This window comes from Palaemon carinicauda, chromosome 9 (assembly GCF_036898095.1).
Source record: "Palaemon carinicauda isolate YSFRI2023 chromosome 9, ASM3689809v2, whole genome shotgun sequence".
NCBI lineage: Eukaryota > Metazoa > Arthropoda > Malacostraca > Decapoda > Palaemonidae > Palaemon > Palaemon carinicauda.
The window spans coordinates 68,549,258-68,573,677 of NC_090733.1; the positions used below are offsets into that span (position 1 = coordinate 68,549,258).

Sequence of the window (24,420 nt, forward strand, 5' to 3'; positions counted from 1 at the left end):
CATGTTGGAGAGGCTAGGAATTTCAAACGATCTAGGCCAAGGACGTGAAGGAAGTTCATTCTTAGCTAAGAATCCGAGCTGTAAAGAACATGTTGCAGATTCGGATGTGAACCCAATGTTCTTGCTGAAGGCATGAACCTCACTGACTCTTTTAGCTGTTGCAAGGCAGACGAGAAAAAGAGTCTTGAGGGTAAGGTCCTTGAAGGAAGCTGACTGGAGAGGTTCGAACCTAGGTGACATAAGGAACCTTAAGACTACGTCTAGATTCCAGCCTGGAGTGGGTAGACGACGTTCTTTAGAAGTCTCAAAAGACTTAAGGATGTCTTGAAGGTCCTTGTTGGAAGAAAGGTCCAAACCTCTGTGGCGGAGAACTGAAGCCAACATACTCCTGTACCCTTTAATCGTAGGAGCTGAAAGGGATCTCTCATTCCTAAGATGTAATAGGAAGTCAGCTATTTGGGTCACAGAGGTATTGGTAGAGGAAACTCCATTGGCTCTACACCAGCTCCGGAAGACTTCCCACTTGGATTGGTAGACTCTACGAGTGGATACCCTCCTTGCTCTGGCAATCGCACTGGCTGCCTCCTTCGAAAAGCCTCTAGCTCTAGCGAATCTTTCGACAGTCTGAAGGCAGTCAGCCGAAGAGCGTGGAGGTTTGGGTGCAACCTGTCTACGTGAGGTTGACGTAGAAGGTCCACTCTTAGAGGGAGAGTCCTGGGGACGTCGACCAGCCATTGTAGTACCTCTGTGAACCATTCTCTTGCAGGCCAAAGGGGAGCAACCAGCGTCAGCCGTGTCCCTTCGTGCGAGATGAACTTCTGAAGGACTTTGTTTATGATCTTGAACGGTGGGAATGCGTAAAGGTCGAGATGGGACCAGTTCAGCAGAAAAGCATCCACATGAACTGCTGCTGGGTCTGGAACTGGGGAACAGTACAAAGGAAGTCTCTTGGTCATGGAGGTGGCAAAAAGATCTATTGTCGGCTGACCCCACAAGGTCCAAAGTCTGTTGCACACGCTCTTGTGGAGGGTCCATTCCGTGGGGATGACCTGATCCCTTCTGCTTAGGCGATCTGCTGAGACGTTCATGTTGCCCTGAATGAACCTCGGAACTAGGGTGAGGTTTAGACTTCTTGACCAAATGAGGAGGTTCCTTGCTATCTCGTATAGGCTCCTCGAATGGGTCCCTCCTTGCTTGGAGATGTAAGCCAAGGCTGTGGTGTTGTCGGAGTTCACCTCCACCACCTTGCCTAGCAGGAGGGACTTGAAGTTCAATAGGGCTAAATGAACTGCTAGTAGCTCCTTGCAGTTGATGTGGAGCGTTTCCTGTTCCTCGTTCCACGTTCCCGAGCACTCCTGTCCGTTCAAGGTCGCGCCCCAGCCCGAGTCCGATGCATCCGAGAAGAGATGAAGATTGGGGGTCTGAATCGCCAACGATAGGCCCTCCCTGAGAAGGAGATTGGTCTTCCACCACAAGAGAGTGGTCTTCATCTCTTTGGTGACCGGGATAGAGACTGCTTCGAGCGTCAAACCCTTGTCCCAATGAGCTGCTAGATGGAATTGGAGAGGGCGGAGGTGGAGTCTCCCTAGCTCGACGAACAGGGCCAACGATGAAAGGGTCCCTGTGAGACTCATCCACTGTCTCACCGAGCAACTGCTCCTCTTCAGCATGCTCAGGATGCAATCTAGGGCTTGGCTTATCCTTGGGGCCGATGGAAAAGCCCGAAAATCCTGACTCCGAATCTCCATTCCCAGGTACACAATGGATTGGGAGGGAATGAGCTGGGACTTTACTAAATTGACTAACAGACCCAGTTCTTTGATCAAGTCCAAAGTCCAGTTGAGACTCTCCAGACAGCGACGACTCGTGGAGGCTCTCAACAGCCAGTCGTCTAAATAAAGGGAGGCTCTGATGTCCGATAAGTGGAGGAATTTTGCTATATTCCTCATCAGATGCGTAAACACCATAGGAGCTGTGCTTAGGCCAAAACACAGGGCTTGGAATTGGTAGACAACCTTTCCAAAAACGAATCTCAGGAAAGGTTGGGAGTCTGGATGAATAGGAACGTGAAAGTAAGCATCTTTCAGGTCCAACGAGACCATCCAGTCCTCCTGCCTGACCGCTGCTAGGACCGACTTCGTCGTCTCCATAGTGAACGTCTGCTTGGTGACATAAGCATTGAGCGCGCTGACGTCCAGCACCGGTCTCCAACCTCCTGTCTTCTTGGCCACCAGAAAGAGACGGTTGTAGAAGCCCGGGGATTGATGGTCCCGGACTATAACCACTGCCTTCTTCTGTAACAGGAGCGACACCTCCTGGTGCAACGCTAGCCTCTTGTCCTTTTCTTTGTAGTTGGGAGAGAGGTTGATGGGAGATGTGGTCAGAGGGGGTTTGCGGCAGAATGGTATCCTGTAACCCTCCCTCAGCCAACTGACAGACTGGGCGTCTGCACCTCTCTTTTCCCAGGCTTGCCAGAAGATCTTGAGTCTGGCTCCTACTGCTGTCTGGAGAGGAGGAGAGTCAGTTTTTGCCTTTAGAAGCCTTGGAACCTTTCCTAGACTTGCTCCTGGAAGAGTCTGGACGGGAGCTTCCTCGGCTGGGGGCTCTACCACGAAAGGGCGGAATAAACCTCGTAGCAGGAGTATCAGCCACTGGGGTGCGATAAGTCCTGGGGACTGAGGGAGCAACCTTAGTCTTACGAGCTGATGAGGCCACAAGATCATGGGTGTCCTTTTGAATCAGGGCCGCAGACAAGTCCTTAACAAGCTCTTCGGGAAACAGGAACTTAGAGAGCGGAGCGAAAAGGAGTTGAGACCTTTGACAAGGTGTGATGCTGGAGGAAAGGAAGGTACAAAGCTGCTCCCTTTTCTTAAGCACTCCTGACACAAACATTGAAGCAAGCTCGCCAGATCCATCCCTAATAGCTTTATCCATGCAGGACATTAAGAGCATGGCTGAGTCCTTGTCCGCAGGGGAGGTCTTCTTGCTAAGGGCCCCCAGGCACCAGTCTAGGAAATTGAACATCTCAAAGGCTCGAAAAACACCCTTTAGGAAGTGATCTAGATCGGAGAAGGTCCAGCAAACCTTAGAGCGCCTCATTGCTGTTCTACGAGGAGAGTCTACCAAACTTGAGAAGTCAGCCTGGGCAGAGGCAGGTACTCCCAAGCCTGGTTCCTCTCCTGTGGCATACCAAACGCCCGCTTTAGAAGTGAGCTTAGTCGGAGGAAACATAAAGGAAGTCTTTCCTAGTTGCTGCTTAGACTGCAACCACTCCCCTAAAATTCTTAAAGCTCTCTTAGAGGACCTTGCAAAGACGAGCTTAGTATAAGTTGACTTGGCTGGCTGCATGCCCAGCGAAAACTCAGATGGCGGAGAGCGGGGGGTAGCAGAGACAAAATGGTCTGGGTATACCTCTCTGAAAAGAGCCAAGACCTTACGAAAGTCAATAGGAGGTGGAGAAGACTTGGATTCATCCACGTCTGATGAGGGATCCAGGTGTGCAGCCTCATCATCAGAAACCTCATCACCAGAGTGTAGCGAAGTGAGAGGTAAGGTATGCTGAACAGCAGAATCTGCACGAGCGGGAGCAAAAACGCTTGTGGTTTCATCCTCAAGTCTCTGTTGCTGAGGCAAAACCTGAGGTTCAGGCTGCAAAGGCTGGTCAAAAGGAGTAGCAGAAGGTAGGCGCATGGGTTGAGGAGGCTGACTCCTGGCATGAGTGTCTTGCCTCAAGGGTTGCGCTAGCTGTAAGGTGAGCGGATGCGCAGTAGCAGGTTCCTGAGGAACGAGTTGAGGTTCCTGAGGTGTGAGCTGCGAGAGTTGAGGTAGTGGCTGCGCAGAACGCAGTACTTGTCTCGCGAGTTGAGGTTCCTGAGGCGCAAGGCTAAGGTGTTGAGGCTCTCGCCTTGAGGAGGGTTGAGGTCGCTGCAGCGAGAGCTGAGGTGTCTGCCTCATGGATGGGAGAGGTTGTTGTACCTCAAGAGAGTGTTGCCTCACTGGTGGAACCGCAAGTGGAAGCGGAGGAAGTAAGGTATAAGCTTCCTGTTCCCATTGCTGAGGTTGCCTTAAGGAAGGCGGAGGTAGCTGCACACCGCTGGAAACTGGTAACTCAGTACGTGGTAAGGTATCCTGAGGAGCCTCAACATCGTACGCCTGGCAGACAGGACTGCGGTTAGGCGGAGCGATCGCAGGAGGAGGTGTAACCTTCTCAGCCTGACACTCACGCATCAAGACCGCAAGTTGTGACTGCATGGACTGCAGTAGAGTCAACTTGGGGTCGGCAGACACTAAGGTCTGCTGAGGCAAAGCCTTAACAGAAGAGATCTGTTGCGGCAGCACCTTACTCCTCTTAGGAGGAGTGCATTCAACTGATGACTGCGGCGAGTCAGAGCTGATCCAATGACTGCAGCCAGGTTGTAGAGCTCTTGAGGTCTGGACTCTGCGTTTGAGAGGTCTTGAGACCTGAATCCAACGTTTCCTCCCTGACAATTCTTCAGCAGACGAGTAAAAGACGGGCTCAATCGTCTGCGGGTGGGAGTGACGGTCTCTGGAAGACACGCCCGCAACCACCGAGGATACTTCTGTGCGCCGATCAAGGCCTGCCGAACCCTTTTGCCCTTCGACATTGCTTCTCCCCTGGGCTTGGGAGCTTGCAAGAGGTCCCGGACTGGGAGGACGACTGGCACGCACAGAAGTACCCTCACGCACCACACTGACACTGACACTAGCACTTGGCACTGCACTGACACTAGCACTTGTCACAGCACTGGCACTATTACCACCCACTGCACTCTTGACCTTAAGTTCCTTGACTTCGGCCATAAGAGACTTATGATCACTAACCACCGATTCCACTTTGTCACCTAAAGCCTGAATGGCACGCAAAACAACAGACATATCAGGTTGAGGGCAAATAGTAGGTTCGGGGGTAGCCACTACAGGGGGAGGAAAAGGTAGGGGATCATGAGGTGAGGAAAAAAGTGAAGAGCGAGAAGAACTCCTCCTAACTCTCTCTCTCTCTAACTTGGTTGAATATTTAAGAAATCGGACAAAATCAAGTTCCGAAAGTCCGGCGCATTCCTCACATCGATCTTCCAACTGACAGGGTCTTTCCCTACAGTCAGAACAAGCGGTGTGAGGATCTACCGAGGCCTTCGGAATACGCCTATTACAAGACCTACATCGTCTATGGGGTGGGGCTTGTGAAATGTCAGACATCTTGAATCAAAGAGTTAGCCAAGTGGGGATTCCAAATCAACTAAATAATAGCTATCTAAGCTAATATAGAAGTTTTCCAGTAAAGCGACAGCCGAAATCTGAGAGAAATACTTCACCAAAAGCCGTGAAAATACTCCAAGATCATAAGCGTATCCCAGAACGTCTTGCCGGAAGCACGACAGAGGAAAAATTGAGGAGGTGTCAACAAGAAGTACTGTAGTACCTGGCCACAGGTGGCGCTGGTGAGTACACCCCCTTCTAGTATTGTGATAGCTGGCGTATCCCTCACGTAGAATTCTGTCGGGCAACGGAGTTGACAGCTACATGATTATCGGGTAAGTTTAATATTGAAAAATGTAGAAAGCTTGCTACATTTTGCAAGGGCCTTGTAAAAACAAGAGGAGCAGGAATGAGGCCGAAGCACAGTGCTTGAAATGTTATTTTCATTAGTAAAATAAATTTTTGAATATACTTACCCGATGATCATGTAGCTGTCAACTCTGTTGCCCGACAGAAATCTACGGTCGGGATACGCCAGCGATCGCTATACAGGTGGGGGTGTACACAACAGCGCCATCTGTGAGTAGGTACTCAAGTACTTCTTGTCAACAAGAACTCAATTTTCTCCTCGGTCCACTGGTTCTCTATGGGGAGGAAGGGCGGGTCCTTAAATTCATGATCATCGGGTAAGTATATTCAAAAATTTATTTTACTAATGAAAATAACATTTTTCAATATTAATCTTACCCGATGATCATGTAGCTGATTCACACCCAGGGTGGTGGGTGGAGACCAGCATACATGTTAACAAAGAAGCTAAGTATCCCGTATCTTATTTTAGCCGTTATTCAAAATAACAAACATAAAATAAATAAGTACCTGGTAAGGAAGTCGACTTGAACCATTACTCTGCCTTTTTAAGTACGTCTTCCTTACTGAGCCTAGCGATCCTCTTAGGATGCTGAGCGACTCCTAGGTGCTGAAGTATGAAGGGCTGCAACCCATACTAAAGGACCTCATCACAACCTCTAATCCAGGCACTTCTCAAGAAAGAATTTGACCACCCGCCAAATCAACCAGGATGCGGAAGGCTTCTTAGCCTTCCGGACAACCCAGAAATATTTCAAGAGAAAGATTAAAAAGGTTCTGGAATTAGGGAATTGTAGTGGTGGAGCCCCCACCACTACTGCACTCGTTGCTACGAATGGTCCCAGAGTGTAGCAGTTCTCGTAAAGAGACTGGACATTCTTAAGATAAAAGACGCGAACACTGATTAGCTTTTCCAAAAGGTTGCGTCGAAAATATTTTGCAGAGATCTATTTTATTAAAAGGTCACGGAAGTTGTGACAGCTCTAACTTCGTGTGTCCTTACCTTCAGCCAGGCTTGGTCTTCCTCATTCAGAAGGGAATGAGCTTCTCGTATTAACAGTCTGAAAATAATAGGATAAAGAATTCTCTGACATAGGCAAAGATGAATTCTTAACTGAACACCATAAAGCTTCAGACGGGCCCCGTAAAGGTTTTTAAAATAGAACTTAAGAGCTCTTACAGGACATAATACTCTTTCTAGTTCATTTCCAACCATACGATAAGTTTGGAATAACGAACGATATTGGTCAAGGCCGAGAAGGCAGCTCGTGTTTGGCTAGAAAACCAAGATGTAGAACATGTAGCCGTTTCGGATGAAAATCCGATGTTCTTGCTGAAGGCATGAATCTCACTGACTCTTTTAGCTGTGGTTAAGCATATCAGGAAAAGAGTCTTAAAGGTGAGATCTTTCAGGGAGGCTGATTGAAGTGGTTCGAACCTGTCTAACATAAGGAATCTTAGAACCACGTCTAAATTCCAACCAGGTGTAACCAAACGACGCTCCTTCGTGGTCTCAAAAGACTTAAGGAGGTCCTGTAGATCTTTATTGTTGGAAAGATCTAAGCCTCTGTGACGGAAGATTGATGCCAACATGCTTCTGTAACCCTTGAAAGTGGGAGCTGAAAGAGATCGCTCTTTCCTCAGATATAAGAGGAAGTCAGCTATATGAGTTACAGAGGTACTGGTCGAGGATACGGATACTGACTTGCACCAGTTTAGGAAGATTTCCCACTTCGATTGGTAGACTCTAAGGGTGGATGTTCTCCTTGCTCTAACAATCGCTCTGGTTGCCTCCTTCGAAAAACCTCTAGTTCTCGAGTCTTTCGATACTCTGAAGGCAGTGAGACGAAGAGCGTGGAGGCCTTGGAGTACCTTCTTACGCGTGGCAGACGTAGCAGGTCCACCCTTAGGGGAAGAGTTCTGGGAACGTCTACTAGCCATCGAAGTACCTCGGTAAGTTATTCTCTCGCGGGCCAGAGGGAAGCAACTAGTGTCAACTTTGTCCCATCGTGAGAGGCGAACTTCTGCAGTACCTTGTTGACAATCTAGAACGGAGGGAATGCATATAGATCTAGATGAGACTAATCTAGTAGAAAGGCATCTAAAAGAACCACTGCTGGGTCCGGGATAGGTGAGCAAAGTATTGAGAGCCTCTTGGACATCGAGGTTGCGAAGAGATCTATGGTTGGCTGGCCCCAGGTGACCCAAAGTCTCTTGCATACATCTCTGTGGAGGGTCCAATATGTTGGAATTATTGTCCCTTCCTACTGAGACAAACTGCTAAGACATTCAAGTTGCCTTGGAAGAAATTTGTTACTAGTGAAAAGTCTAGACCTGTTGAACAGGAGAGGAGGTCACTAGCGAACTCGCACCATGTCAGAGAGTAGGTCCCTCCTTGCTAGGAGATGAACATCAAAGCAGGGAGTTGTCCGTGTTGACCTCCATTACTTTGTCTTGAAGGAGAGACCTGAAGCTTTTCCAGGTCAGACGTACTGCCAGAAGCTTCTTGCAGTTAAAATGCATTGTCCTCTGACTCGAGTTCCATAATCCCGAGCATTTCCTACCGCCTAAGGTCGCACCCCAGCCTACGTCCGATGCGTCTGAGAAGAGAACGTGGTTGGGGGTTTGAACAGTCAGGGGAAGACCCTATAAAAGGTTGAAAAAGTCCTTGCCTCAGGTTAGACCAGATTTATCTTCCGGAAACCGGGATCGAGACCGCTTCTAGCGTCTCGTCCTTTTCCAGTGAAGAGCTAGATGAAACCGAAGAGGACGGAGGTGAAGTCTTCCAAGTGACACCAATTGAACCACGGATGACAGTGTCCTAACCAGACTCATCCACAGCCTGACAGGGCCGTATTCCTTCTTCAGCATCTTCTGGATGGATAGCAGGGCTGGGGATTGATCTTATTGTTCAGCCATGTCCTTATCAGAGGGTTCCTCATCCGAAACTGATGAGGAAACGGCAACGGAGTGGGCAACGTCTGACTCGCTGAAACCGGTCGCACTGGTGGATGCGTGACGGAGCCGGACACAAGATCATGGTACTGCTGCACAGTCTGTGAACTGTCAACCATGGGGATACGAGGAAGTACAGCGACAACCCGAAACTGTCTAGACTGTCTGGGTAGTACAGACAACCCCTTATCGGGTTGCTGAGGTTGCCGCACTGCGTCACAACAAGTCACCTCTGCTGGTTGTTGAACGTCTTCCCAGTGAAACACTGAACGTCCACAACCACCTCCGAGAGTAGCCTAACGTCAACGTGCGACTGGCAACCCACACTGGGTCGCACCGGTGGAGGAACCATCTCAACTGGCGGACGTGAGTAGGATACCTCAGCGTCAACAGGGCGTACAACCAACCGGTAGGAAGGTCGTTGGCAAGAAGGTTCTTCTCCGTAAAAAATCCTCTATCAAGGACTAAGCTTGGACTGCATGTCTTGCAACAAAGCCCAAGGTCTATGGGAGCAGGTGTGGCAACAGACGGGGTTAGCGACTGAAGCGGAACCATTTACCCTCCCTGGAAGCATGTTATGCTTAAATTAAAGTCCATAGGAGGCTAAGCAGCTTAAGGCTCCTCTCCAAATGACAGAGTCCTCAAGGGAATATCAGAAGGAGGGAGAACAGCACTTTCTCATCTACAGGAACCATATCCGAGAAAAGCTAGGTTCTCTCAGTGAGGGTTTCACTGGTGCAAAAGCAGCAGACCAGAAGGCAACGTTATGAAACTGCTTGACAGTCTGTGAACTGTCAAAAACTGAACTGTCAACCACAACAGGAGCGTGAGGACATACAGCACTGGTGTATAAGTAGCAGACCAGAAGGCAACGTCATGTAACTGTTTGACAGTCTGTGAGATGGCAACAACCAAAGTTGTGTGGGGAAGCCTCAACTCCTGACTGACTAGTTTGCTGCGGGCGAGTGGCGGTAACCACAGTGTGTTGTGGAGGCTGACACACCGTGTCAAAACACGGCAGCTTGTGGTAGCTCACGCACGGCAACGGAGTGCTCTGTGTGTGGGAGTCATCATACATCTGGCAGGGTTGACTGTGCATGGGTGGAGGAGCTCTCACAACAAGAGTGTGAGAGCAGGAAGCCATGCCGGGCGCACAACCGTGGGAGGTGTAGACTCACGGGTGCATCGTCAACCTTCTCCGCAGTCGGAGTGTGGGAGCTGGCAACAACAAAAGCAGAGTGCTGGAGCGTGGGAGGGGCTGCGGTGGGTTGCGGAGCATGCTGTATGGTATGCGGAGCATGCTGTATGGTATGCGGAGCATGCTGCATGGGTTGCGGAGAAAGCCGCATAGTGCTGGAACCCGGCAGCTCTACAGCACCTTCCCACTGCTGATGCGGAAGCTCACGCATGTCAACGGATGGAGCAGCAAGAACATGCATCTGGCAGGGTGGACTGCGCATCGGTGGTGGAGCTCTCACAGGTGGAGTGTGGGAGCAGGCAGCCGCAGTATCTGCTGAGCGCACAACCTCGGCGGGTTGTAGGTTAACAGGTGCAGAGTTAACCTTCTCAGCATGATACTCCTGCATGAATGCCGCAAGCTGAGACTGCATAGTCTGCAGCATGGACCACTAGGGTCTATGAAAGACAACAACAAACGGAGCTACTGTCCGTTGTGACTGAGGGTCTAAAACAGCTGGTGCGGCAACTGACGGAGTTACTGCCTGTTGCGGTACCACCTTGCCTCTCTTGGGAGGTGTGCAGTCGTCGGATGACTGGAGCGAGTCCGAACTGACCCAGTGGCTACACCTAGGCCGTTGGACTTGCGCGGAAGGGACCGACTTGCACTTAAAAGCTGCAAGATTTGGTCCATGGTTTCTGCGAGAAACCTCTTCCGCAGAAGAGGAATAAATGGGCTCTCTCGTCTTTGTGTGGGTGGGGTGATCACGTCGGCAACGTGTGTAGATACACCCGAAACCACGGAGGGAAACGTCTGTTCGTATATCAAGACCTGTGGAACCCATAAGTCCTTCGACATTACTTCTCCCCTGGGCTTGGGAGCTTGTAAGAGGTATCGGACAAGGTGAACAACTGGCACGAACAAACGAACCCTCGAACGCAACACTGTAACACTTTGCGCATATCACTTTATCACTTTTGATTTTCTGTTTGCACTTATTTCACTGAACTCGAAACTTTAAGTGATTGTACCTGAAACACGCAATCCTATCCTTCATTAAAAGGTAGTAATTGCGAAAACAGTTTTACAATGTAACAGAAAAACATAATGAAAGATAAAGAATTCAGTGGCTGGAAAAGAGACTAAACACTAGATCAAATAAACTACGTTTAAAATCTCTCACCGCATAAAGCCTGGGAACAAGAATAAAACTCTAGAAACGTTTTACCTTCTTCCCCTATAGCGACTAGGGAGAAGAGTAAAAAACGAGAACAACGTTACCCGCTTGAACGAAACGTTTATCCTCCTCTCTCTCCCTCCGTCTCTATCTCTCTCTCTCTCTCTCTCTCTTGACTTAGAACCTGAGAGATGAGCCCAATTATATATCGTTAAAACATATTATTTGTTAAAGGAACAAAACTGAAAGGTTTCCCAAATAAAAAGTTCCTTTATTAGAATTAAAACCATTTAAGCTAAGAAAGAATGAACGAAACGCTAGAATCGGTTTACTCTTACTGCAACGTGAAACCGTGAAATACTCTCTCTCTATCGTAACGATAGAGCGCATGTTGAACGTTCTGAACGTCAACAACTGCGGAGACTAAACTAAACGTTAGTTCATCTTTGAAAACAGTACGAGTCTATCAAAGAAATTCTTTCAAAAACATTAAAATTAAAATAGCATAAATTCTTAACAGGAAATACGATATGACGGGCTCAATGTTAATTAACTTCGGTTCCAAGTAAGGACCGCCTACTATTAGGAAAGGTCGCATATAAACAAACAAAAATTAATTTTTATAAGTTTATAATAAATGGAAAGTTAATCGAAGAGGCCTATAAATGGCGGAGAGATATAAAATAAATCTATAACTTTGTTAAGCAAAATTACCAAAAACCTAAACACACTTCCGTCTAAGGGAAGGGTCGGTCATTAAAAGTGAAAAAGAGTCTCTACTCTCTTCGACGCCAACACTTCCGTCTAAGGGAAGGGTCGGCCATTTGAAAGTGAAAGAGAGTCCATACTCTCTTCGTCACCATAATTAAATCTATCCAAAACGAGTTCAAGTTTTGAAATGAAGATAAAACCCCTGCATAGCGAAAGCTCAAAACTGGAATAGTGTACTTCACCAAAAAGTTGTGAAAACAAATCCAGTTAGGGACGGCGTATTAGTAGGTCTTGCCGGTGGCACGACAGAGGAAAAATTGAGTTCTTGTTGACAAGAAGTACTTGAGTACCTACTCACAGATGGCGCTGTTGTGTACACCCCCACCTGTATAGCGATCGCTGGCGTATCCCGACCGTAGATTTCTGTCGGGCAACAGAGTTGACAGCTACATGATCATCGGGTAAGATTAATATTGAAAAATAAAAGTTGAATGGGCTCAACGTTGTTTAACTTCGTTTTCCAAGTTAGGACCGCCTACAAAGAATAGGTAAAGGCCGCATATAAACAAAAACATAAAATTTATCTCGATGTTTAGTATAAATGGAAAGCTAATCGAAAAGGTCTAATAAAGGCGGGTGAGATATAAAATATATAGAGGTAAATCTATAAATATCAACAATAAATTATAAAGTGATAAAATAATTACTAAAAGCTTTTAACACACTTCCGTACACTGAGGGAAGGGTCGGCCATCTTTTCTCTATGGAAAAACCAGAGCGAGATTAAAAAAGCAAGGGCAAAAAACTTTTCCTCTCCTTTCAAAAGCATTTCTTTTGAAGATAGTATTGAATAATCCAACACGGCGAAAGCAATAAAACCAAAACCAAGTACTTCACCAATTCGGTAGAAAACTCGAGGTCTAGAGCGAGCGGAACCAACGTTGTCGGTGACACCGACAGAGAAGAACTGAAGTGGTTGAGAAGTATATGCGGTATCTGGCCGATAGTCGGCGCTGGTGGGCACACCCGCTACCTTCATGGCGATCGCTCACGAGTTTTTTGGAATCTGTCGGGCCGTCGGAGACGTCAGCTATTTATATATTCACCGGCTAAGTTTAATATTTAAAAAGTTGACATTCATATGTAACTTTTGTGGTTTCATTGTAGTGTATTACAGGGCAATGTAACCTAGGAAAACAACTACTTATTCTTATAGAAAAAATTACGCTCCCTTCGAAAATGACACTCGTTCCCGTCGCAAATGAATAGTTTCAGAAATATATATACATCTATATCCTCCGATAATGGGGGACCCCCAGTGGGAACTCGGGGTTTTGGGTGGGGAAAACATACTGGGGAATCGATATATAAATGTAAAACAAGCCTTTTCTTCTCTATACATTACCTTCTTGAAATTATAATAATCGGAGGAAAATACAAAACAGTATATCTGGATAAACTTTGGAGGCGCCGTTGCAAAGATTGTGTTATGAAAAAATACAGTAACCAGTGCTGCCAACGTCCGATGTACGTTAGCACCCGTACGTTCGTTCGTATATGCCAGTTTCGCCCTGCGCAGAGACCCCTCCCCCCTGCGCAGAATCTTTTTCCCATTTTATTACTCGTTTTATTATCCTATTCCTCTTAATATCATCTCATTTTATATTCCCATTCAATATTATTTATCATTCATTCTATTTTATCTTCCTAAATTGGGTTTATTTCTTTTGTTATTTCCTTTTCACTACCCGGTTTCACATAAATTCTTCCTCTGGACTAGTTTCCCTATCCAGTTCATTCATGGTAAAACCATCACATTTTATATTTCCTTTCAATATTATTTATCATTCATTCCATTTTACCTTCCTATATTGTTTTTATTTCCTTTTCACTTCGCAGTTTCACATAAATACTTTCCCTGGACTAGTTTCCCTACCCAGTTTATTTATGTTTACCCTCTAGAATCCCTTATTTTTCTGTTAACCAATCAGGAACCGATACGTATTCAAAGTTTACACAAGGGGGTTGACAACTGATATTTCCCTACCCCCTTCCTTTGTCTCTTTAAGTGGTCTGTTCTTTCCTCTTCCACGAAGCCCTTTTCCTTTGTAACCTTTGAACTAGTCAGGTGTCCGCCATTTCGAGTGAGATTTATTTTTTTGTATTTTACAATGGAGGAAATTATAGATACTTGTAACGGCTGCAGTATTCCGTATCTAAAATCATTTGCTAAATACCATGGTGATTTTTGTGATTCTTCTTCCAATGTTGATATTTTCCTGAAATCACACAATGTAATTCCTCAACTCTTGCAGTGCCCCAAGTGTCGTTCCCCCCTATCTTACAGGAAAGATATTCTCGTGTTTTATTGCAATGCCAAATCCATCATACCTAAAACCAAAAAGAAACGTCGTTGTGGTTATACCGTTACTTCCTATAAAGATACATTTTTGGGAAAAAGTCGTCTACCCCCATGGAAGACTCCCGTGTCCCGCAAGTTTCGTCGTCTTGTTCGTAAAGGTAAGTGGAGAATTTTACCGTTTTCAGTAAATACCTGAGGTTTGTGACCTGTCATACTACTAGGATAAGTTAGGTGGATTTGTTAGGTTCTGTGCCCTTTTTGTACTTTTTATATATTGAGTAAAACTTAGGTTAATGTCTAGGAGAGGGCCGCATGAAAATATCACTGATATTCAATTTATTTTTACTAGAATGTGTAGGAATGTATGTAAATAGTGGTATACGAGTGAGATAATTTAGTGAAATTCACTAATAGTCGAAATATGTTATTTTCATTAGTAAAATAAATTTTTGAATATACTTACCCGATGATCATGTAGCTGTCAACTCTGTTGCCCGACAGAAATCTACGGTCGGGATACGCCAGCGATCGCTATACAGGTGGGGGTGTACACAACAGCGCCATCTGTGAGTAGGTACTCAAGTACTTCTTGTCAACAAGAACTCAATTTTCTCCTCGGTCCACTGGTTCTCTATGGGGAAGAAGGGCGGGTCCTTAAATTCATGATCATCGGGTAAGTATATTCAAAAATTTATTTTACTAATGAAAATAACATTTTTCAATATTAATCTTACCCGATGATCATGTAGCTGATTCACACCCAGGGTGGTGGGTGGAGACCAGCATACATGTTAACAAAGAAGCTAAGTATCCCGTATCTTATTTTAGCCGTTATTCAAAATAACAAACATAAAATAAATAAGTACCTGGTAAGGAAGTCGACTTGAACCATTACTCTGCCTTTTTAAGTACGTCTTCCTTACTGAGCCTAGCGATCCTCTTAGGATGCTGAGCGACTCCTAGGTGCTGAAGTATGAAGGGCTGCAACCCATACTAAAGGACCTCATCACAACCTCTAATCCAGGCGCTTCTCAAGAAAGAATTTGACCACCCGCCAAATCAACCAGGATGCGGAAGGCTTCTTAGCCTTCCGGACAACCCAGAAATATTTCAAGAGAAAGATTAAAAAGGTTCTGGAATTAGGGAATTGTAGTGGTGGAGCCCCCACCACTACTGCACTCGTTGCTACGAATGGTCCCAGAGTGTAGCAGTTCTCGTAAAGAGACTGGACATTCTTAAGATAAAAGACGCGAACACTGATTAGCTTTTCCAAAAGGTTGCGTCGAAAATATTTTGCAGAGATCTATTTTATTAAAAGGTCACGGAAGTTGTGACAGCTCTAACTTTGTGTGTCCTTACCTTCAGCCAGGCTTGGTCTTCCTCATTCAGAAGGGAATGAGCTTCTCGTATTAACAGTCTGAAAATAATAGGATAAAGAATTCTCTGACATAGGCAAAGATGAATTCTTAACTGAACACCATAAAGCTTCAGACGGGCCCCGTAAAGGTTTTTAAAATAGAACTTAAGAGCTCTTACAGGACATAATACTCTTTCTAGTTCATTTCCAACCATACGATAAGTTTGGAATAACGAACGATATTGGTCAAGGCCGAGAAGGCAGCTCGTGTTTGGCTAGAAAACCAAGATGTAGAACATGTAGCCGTTTCGGATGAAAATCCGATGTTCTTGCTGAAGGCATGAATCTCACTGACACTTTTAGCTGTGGTTAAGCATATCAGGAAAAGAGTCTTAAAGGTGAGATCTTTCAGGGAGGCTGATTGAAGTGGTTCGAACCTGTCTAACATAAGGAATCTTAGAACCACGTCTAAATTCCAACCAGGTGTAACCAAACGACGCTCCTTCGTGGTCTCAAAAGACTTAAGGAGGTCCTGTAGATCTTTATTGTTGGAAAGATCTAAGCCTCTGTGACGGAAGATTGATGCCAACATGCTTCTGTAACCCTTGAAAGTGGGAGCTGAAAGAGATCGCTCTTTCCTCAGATATAAGAGGAAGTCAGCTATATGAGTTACAGAGGTACTGGTCGAGGATACGGATACTGACTTGCACCAGTTTAGGAAGATTTCCCACTTCGATTGGTAGACTCTAAGGGTGGATGTTCTCCTTGCTCTAACAATCGCTCTGGTTGCCTCCTTCGAAAAACCTCTAGTTCTCGAGTCTTTCGATACTCTGAAGGCAGTGAGACGAAGAGCGTGGAGGCCTTGGAGTACCTTCTTACGCGTGGCAGACGTAGCAGGTCCACCCTTAGGGGAAGAGTTCTGGGAACGTCTACTAGCCATCGAAGTACCTCGGTAAGTTATTCTCTCGCGGGCCAGAGGGAAGCAACTAGTGTCAACTTTGTCCCATCGTGAGAGGCGAACTTCTGCAGTACCTTGTTGACAATCTAGAACGGAGGGAATGCATATAGATCTAGATGAGACTAATCTAGTAGAAAGGCATCTAAAAGAACCACTGCTGGGTCCGGGATAGGTGAGCAAAGTATTGAGAGCCTCTTGGACATCGAGGTTGCGAAGAGATCTATGGTTGGCTGGCCCCAGGTGACCCAAAGTCTCTTGCATACATCTCTGTGGAGGGTCCAATATGTTGGAATTATTGTCCCTTCCTACTGAGACAAACTGCTAAGACATTCAAGTTGCCTTGGAAGAAATTTGTTACTAGTGAAAAGTCTAGACCTGTTGAACAGGAGAGGAGGTCACTAGCGAACTCGCACCATGTCAGAGAGTAGGTCCCTCCTTGCTAGGAGATGAACATCAAAGCAGGGAGTTGTCCGTGTTGACCTCCATTACTTTGTCTTGAAGGAGAGACCTGAAGCTTTTCCAGGTCAGACGTACTGCCAGAAGCTTCTTGCAGTTAAAATGCATTGTCCTCTGACTCGAGTTCCATAATCCCGAGCATTCCCTACCGCCTAAGGTCGCACCCCAGCCTACGTCCGATGCGTCTGAGAAGAGAACGTGGTTGGGGGTTTGAACAGTCAGGGGAAGACCCTATAAAAGGTTGAAAAAGTCCTTGCCTCAGGTTAGACCAGATTTATCTTCCGGAAACCGGGATCGAGACCGCTTCTAGCGTCTCGTCCTTTTCCAGTGAAGAGCTAGATGAAACCGAAGAGGACGGAGGTGAAGTCTTCCAAGTGACACCAATTGAACCACGGATGACAGTGTCCTAACCAGACTCATCCACAGCCTGACAGGGCCGTATTCCTTCTTCAGCATCTTCTGGATGGATAGCAGGGCTGGGGATTGATCTTCTTGTTCAGCCATGTCCTCATCAGAGGGTTCCTCATCCGAAACTGATGAGGAAACGGCAACGGAGTGGGCAACGTCTGACTCGCTGAATCCGGTCGCACTGGTGGATGCGTGACGGAGCCGGACACAAGATCATGGTACTGCTGCACAGTCTGTGAACTGTCAACCATGGGGATGCGAGGAAGTACAGCGACAACCCGAAACTGTCTAGACTGTCTGGGTAGTACAGACAACCCCTTATCGGGTTGCTGAGGTTGCCGCACTGCGTCACAACAAGTCACCTCTGCTGGTTGTTGAACGTCTTCCCAGTGAAACACTGAACGTCCACAACCACCTCCGAGAGTAGCCTAACGTCAACGTGCGACTGGCAACCCACACTGGGTCGCACCAGTGGAGGAACCATCTCAACTGGCGGACGTGAGTAGGATACCTCAGCGTCAACAGGGCGTACAACCAACCGGTAGGAAGGTCGTTGGCAAGAAGGTTCTTCTCCGTAAAAAATCCTCTATCAAGGACTAAGCTTGGACTGCATGTCTTGCAACAAAGCCCAAGGCCTATGGGAGCAGGTGTGGCAACAGACGGGGTTAGCGACTGAAGCGGAACCATTTACCCTCCCTGGAAGCATGTTATGCTTAAATTAAAATCCATAGGAGGCTAAGCAGCTTAAGGCTCCTCTCCAAATGACAGAGTCCTCAAGGGAATATCAGAAGGAGGGAGAACAGCACTTTCTCATCTACAGGAACCATATCCGAGAAAAGCTAGGTTCTCTCAGTGAGGGTTTCACTGGTGCAAAAGCAGCAGACCAGAAGGCAACGTTATGAAACTGCTTGACAGTCTGTGAACTGTCAAAAACTGAACTGTCAACCACAACAGGAGCGTGAGGACATACAGCACTGGTGTATAAGTAGCAGACCAGAAGGCAACGTCATGTAACTGTTTGACAGTCTGTGAGATGGCAACAACCAAAGTTGTGTGGGGAAGCCTCAACTCCTGACTGACTAGTTTGCTGCGGGCGAGTGGCGGTAACCACAGTGTGTTGCGGAGGCTGACACACCGTGTCAAAACACGGCAGCTTGTGGTAGCTCACGCACGGCAACGGAGTGCTCTGTGTGTGGGAGTCATCATACATCTGGCAGGGTTGACTGTGCATGGGTGGAGGAGCTCTCACAACAAGAGTGTGAGAGCAGGAAGCCATGCCGGGCGCACAACCGTGGGAGGTGTAGGCTCACGGGTGCATCGTCAACCTTCTCCGCAGTCGGAGTGTGGGAGCTGGCAACAACAAAAGCAGAGTGCTGGAGCGTGGGAGGGGCTGCGGTGGGTTGCGGAGCATGCTGTATGGTATGCGGAGCATACTGTATGGTATGCGGAGCATGCTGCATGGGTTGCGGAGAAAGCCGCATAGTGCTGGAACCCGGCAGCTCTACAGCACCTTCCCACTGCTGATGCGGAAGCTCACGCATGTCAACGGATGGAGCAGCAAGAACATGCATCTGGCAGGGTGGACTGCGCATCGGTGGTGGAGCTCTCACAGGTGGAGTGTGGGAGCAGGCAGCCGCAGTATCTGCTGAGCGCACAACCTCGGCGGGTTGTAGGTTAACAGGTGCAGAGTTAACCTTCTCAGCATGATACTCCTGCATGAATGCCGCAAGCTGAGACTGCATAGTCTGCAGCATGGACCACTAGGGTCTATGAAAGACAACAACAAACGGAGCTACTGTCCGTTGTGACTGAGGGTCTAAAACAGCTGGTGCGGCAACAGACGGAGTTACTGCCTGTTGCGGTACCACCTTGCCTCTCTTGGGAGGTGTGCAGTCGTCGGATGACTGGAGCGAGTCCGAACTGACCCAGTGGCTACACCTAGGCCGTTGGACTTGCGCGGAAGGGACCGACTTGCACTTAAAAGCTGCAAGATTTGGTCCATGGTTTCTGCGAGAAACCTCTTCCGCAGAAGAGGAATAAATGGGCTCTCTCGTCTTTGTGTGGGTGGGGTGATCACGTCGGCAACGTGTGTAGATACACCCGAAACCACGGAGGGAAACGTCTGTTCGTATATCAAGACCTGTGGAACCCATAAGTCCTTCGACATTACTTCTCCCCTGGGCTTGGGAGCTTGTAAGAGGTATCGGACAAGGTGAACAACTGGCACGAACAAACGAACCCTCGAACGCAACACTGTAACACTTTGCGCATATCACTTTATCACTTTTGATTTTCTGTTTGCACTTATTTCACTGAACTCGAAACTTTAAGTGATTGTACCTGAAACACGCAATCCTATCCTTCATTAAAAGGTAGTAATTGCGAAAACAGTTTTACAATGTAACAGAAAAACATAATGAAAGATAAAGAATTCAGTGGCTGGAAAAGAGACTAAACACTAGATCAAATAAACTACGTTTAAAATCTCTCACCGCATAAAGCCTGGGAACAAGAATAAAACTCTAGAAACGTTTTACCTTCTTCCCCTATAGCGACTAGGGAGAAGAGTAAAAAACGAGAACAACGTTACCCGCTTGAACGAAACGTTTATCCTCCTCTCTCTCCCTCCGTCTCTATCTCTCTCTCTCTCTCTCTCTCTTGACTTAGAACCTGAGAGATGAGCCCAATTATATATCGTTAAAACATATTATTTGTTAAAGGAACAAAACTGAAAGGTTTCCCAAATAAAAAGTTCCTTTATTAGAATTAAAACCATTTAAGCTAAGAAAGAATGAACGAAACGCTAGAATCGGTTTACTCTTACTGCAACGTGAAACCGTGAAATACTCTCTCTCTATCGTAACGATAGAGCGCATGTTGAACGTTCTGAACGTCAACAACTGCGGAGACTAAACTAAACGTTAGTTCATCTTTGAAAACAGTACGAGACTATCAAAGAAATTCTTTCAAAAACATTAAAATTAAAATAGCATAAATTCTTAACAGGAAATACGATATGACGGGCTCAATGTTAATTAACTTCGGTTCCAAGTAAGGACCGCCTACTATTAGGAAAGGTCGCATATAAACAAACATAAAAATTAATTTTTATAAGTTTATAATAAATGGAAAGTTAATCGAAGAGGCCTATAAATGGCGGAGAGATATAAAATAAATCTATAACTTTGTTAAGCAAAATTACCAAAAACCTAAACACACTTCCGTCTAAGGGAAGGGTCGGTCATTAAAAGTGAAAAAGAGTCTATACTCTCTTCGACACCAACACTTCCGTCTAAGGGAAGGGTCGGCCATTTGAAAGTGAAAGAGAGTCCATACTCTCTTCGTCACCATAATTAAATCTATCCAAAACGAGTTCAAGTTTTGAAATGAAGATAAAACCCCTGCATAGCGAAAGCTCAAAACTGGAATAGTGTACTTCACCAAAAAGTTGTGAAAACAAATCCAGTTAGGGACGGCGTATTAGTAGGTCTTGCCGGTGGCACGACAGAGGAAAAATTGAGTTCTTGTTGACAAGAAGTACTTGAGTACCTACTCACAGATGGCGCTGTTGTGTACACCCCCACCTGTATAGCGATCGCTGGCGTATCCCGACCGTAGATTTCTGTCGGGCAACAGAGTTGACAGCTACATGATCATCGGGTAAGATTAATATTGAAAAATCGACGATCAAACTCACGCTACTCTTGTCTTCCTCCCAGATTTTTTCTAAGTCTGTTGTTATTGTTGACTGTGTCTTGTTTTTAGCTCAAATGAGCCCTGTAACTACTATAACCCGCAGAAAAACTAGTTCACTATGACGTCTTCACGTTTGGCCAATCTCAGTGCGACAATACATTTTCTTACCCATCACAGTGCGACAATACATTTTCTTACCCAGCCATTTTATTTCGTTCTTAGACATGGAGGCCGTAGCAAGCACGTCATCTGATATTGCACAAGAAATTGAAATTCCAGTTTCTTGTGCTGACTGTTTCTTAAGTTACGGTGAATTTGTTTTAGCCTATTCGGGGAATATCGAAAAACTTGTGGATTTGTGCCAGAGACACAATTTAATTTTACAAAATAAAAATTGTCCACATTGTCACGAAGTGTGTAGGGTTGATTACAAGAAACATAGTTTTAGGTGTGATAAGTCTTACATTACAAATGGACGTAGACGTAAGCGTTGTTCGTATACTGTAAAGTGTCTTTGTTTGTGGGTACCTGGTTTTCAAAAGGAAAACTGGACATTGAAACTAATTTAAAATTTATAGTTTTGTGGGTTCAAAACTGGTTTTGCTACGAAGTGGCCATTTCTGAATTTAAATTAAATAAAGGTACTGTATGCGATTGGTCTTCATTTTGCAGGGAAGTTGTAATTAATTGGGTATTTCGGCGCAGCAAGAAAATTGGCGACAACAATTGTACAGTGGAAATTGACGAGTCCAAATTCGGCAAATGGAAATATAACGTTGGCCGAGTAATAGACGGCCAGTGGGTATTTGGTGGTATTTGCCGCGAATCACGAGTTTTTTCTGGTCCCCGTGGAATCCCGGGATCGTGACACCTTGCTCTCGCTGATTAAGGAGAGGATCGAGCCAGGCACAACCATAATTTCTGACTGTTGGCGAGCTTATAACTGTCTGGCAGAGGAAGGTTTAAAGCATTTGACTGTTAACCACAGCCTTCACTTTGTTGATCCCCAGACACAGGCTCATACCAATACTGTGGAGAGGAAGTGGCAGGACGTGAAGAATTTATTGCCGAAATATGGTAGGAGGAAAAAACACTTCGTCGGGTACCTGGCCACTTCCTACTTCAAGTTGCATGTCAGGGAACCATCGCAACGGCTTCACGTTTTCCTCAAAGCAGCAGCACATCTTTACCAACCAACAGTTTAAGGTAAGCTTCATTGATTTATAGTATATTACTGTATAATGTGATAGTATAACAATGTATACGGCAGTACCATCACTTCGGAATTGGTTTAATGGATGTGTTAGGTAGTGGCCGTAAGGGGGGGTCGCAGGGGGGGCGGAGCCCCCCCCCCCCCCCCCCCCCCCGGTAGGCCTAGGTAGGGGTACAGGGCCCCTAGGCTAGGTTAGGTGGGTGTCTTAGGTTCGGTGGTGCCCTGAAAATCACTGTGGCCTTAAGGGGGGGTCGCAGGGGGGTCGCAGGGGGGGCAGAGCCCCCCCCCCCCCCCCGGTAGGCCTAGGTAGGAGTACAGGGCCCCCAGGGTAGGTTAGGTGGTTGTATTAGGTTCAGTAGTGCCCCGAAAAATCACTTTTCTCCTCCTCCCCCCACCCAAAAACCCCGCTTCCCACTGGGGTCCCCCATAATTGTAGTAGTAGGTTTATGCTTACATTTTATGTGTAAGAGTTAAGTCTTAGTTTCTTTTTTATTCATTTCCTCATGTTTCTATGCGATGTGCAACAATAATCTGGTTATTTTTTGCCGTTTTTCGTCGTTAATACTTGAAAAACGGGTGCAGCCTTCTCCTAGACATTTACCAAAACTTATATGGAGAAATTATTCAAAATTCGTATGGAAATATCTATCATTTCTATCGTTGGTAATGTCATCATGCCGTTGGTAACTCTGTGTACCATACGTCAACATTGGTAGCACTGTGTATTATTAGTAATGTTGCTAATGTTATCGTTCGCAGTACATTCGTTTAAGAGAAGTGACACCGTTGAAGAAATGCTTACATTTAAATATTTTAACACAACATATATGTCATCAATGATTATATTTAACCATTTTAACAGAAAATATATGTTTTCCTGTAAGAAATAACGTGATCTAACCGGTTTTCACCTTCATTTCATCCGTAATAACAGCAACCAATTCGGCAACTTAAAGTTATCCGAATTGGTTGATCTGTTTGTTTCCGATTGAAATGAACATCAAATTCGGTTAAATCACGTTATTTGCTATAGGAAAACATATATTTTCTCTTCGAAATCTCACCCTGTAATACAATACAAAATTACCACTTTTGCTGCAAACAAAGAGGTTTTGGGTAAATATTTTTGGTACAGAACCTACTAACCTGGTGGACCAGTAATCACGACGTGTCTACAATTAGATGCCATAACAGTATCGTTCTTGGGACTGGGTATTTATTGTGGTTAATAACACCTTTTTTCATATGTCTTGCTTCTAAGCTCACGAACAAAATCACTGAATCAAAGAATACTATGTCTTCGTAAAAGGCTACTCAGCTTGAGGCATGAGTTTAGTTGGACTTAGCTTAGTCAGGCTAATCCTGGCCAGTCGACATAGGCTACTTATTACCTACTACTAAGTTAAACTTTGTGGTTAAATGTAGGACGTTGGATGATGTAAACAAACCCTCTTCTTTAGAGTTTTCATAGGATATCAAAATATTCTTATGACAGTCATATAATCCGAAAAAAATGCAACATTGTAGCAAATTTTCAAAAATGTTCTTAACTGTAGATAATAATAAGTTATGGTCATGCTACGGCCTAAGTTGAAAATACAGAATAGCCAAATTACTGTCAGTTTTCACAGGGAGTTAATAAAGTTTTTTTTTCTTCAGGACGATAAAAGATCGTAAGTAAAAGTACCTGTCAAAACAAGCTATAACAACAAATTATACGTTGTCAATGTCACCAGGATTATCAAGAGAGCAAAGAAAACCAGCAATGCGATTGATCCAATGCTAATATCTGAAGTAACCAGAGAAAGAATCTTTTCTAGTCTAGCTGATATAATTACGAGAATAGCATATACAAGCATCGATGGGTAAAGCCGAAGTTTCCCAAATCTGAAAAAAGGGGTATATTCGCACTGGTTCTGAAAAGTGCTCTAGATCGTCAGGAATTAAGCTCGTATAGGTCTGTTTTGAATCTATCTTTTGTTTCAAAAGTGTTAGAATACATAATTCTGAACAACTAATCAGTCACTTAGAAGAAATAGAAGCTTTGTCAGACAACCAGTCTACTTACATAAAATTATACTCTACGAGGACAGCTCTCTGTACTGTTGTAAATTATATGCTGGAAACGACGGATGAAAACAAATGTGGTATTCTAATGTTACTTGATATTTGTGCTAGTTGTGTTACAGTTGTGCGTGAACTGCTACTAAATGATCCACGGTCTATTGGTATTGAAGATTTGAATATCTAAAAGACTAATTGGTTGACAGAAATTACTGCTTGCAAATTGAAAACTCTTATTCATCATATGATTCTTTAAACAGAAAGGTGTCTCAGGGGAGTGTACTGGGCCCAATCTTATTC

The 24,420-nt window shown here is 45.5% G+C and overlaps 1 protein-coding gene across 1 annotated transcript in view; it reads right to left on the reverse strand.

Annotated features, from left to right (window-relative positions):
* LOC137646986 (cancer-related nucleoside-triphosphatase) overlaps window positions 1-23,521 on the reverse strand; it is a 274,773-nt gene extending 251,252 nt beyond the window's left edge. Inside the window, exon 1 of the mRNA XM_068380063.1 lies at window positions 23,203-23,521. Coding sequence (XP_068236164.1) covers window positions 23,203-23,245 — 43 coding nt within the window. The 5' untranslated portion in view covers window positions 23,246-23,521. The remainder of the gene's footprint in view (window positions 1-23,202) is intronic.
* Between the last annotated feature and the right edge of the window lie 899 nt (window positions 23,522-24,420).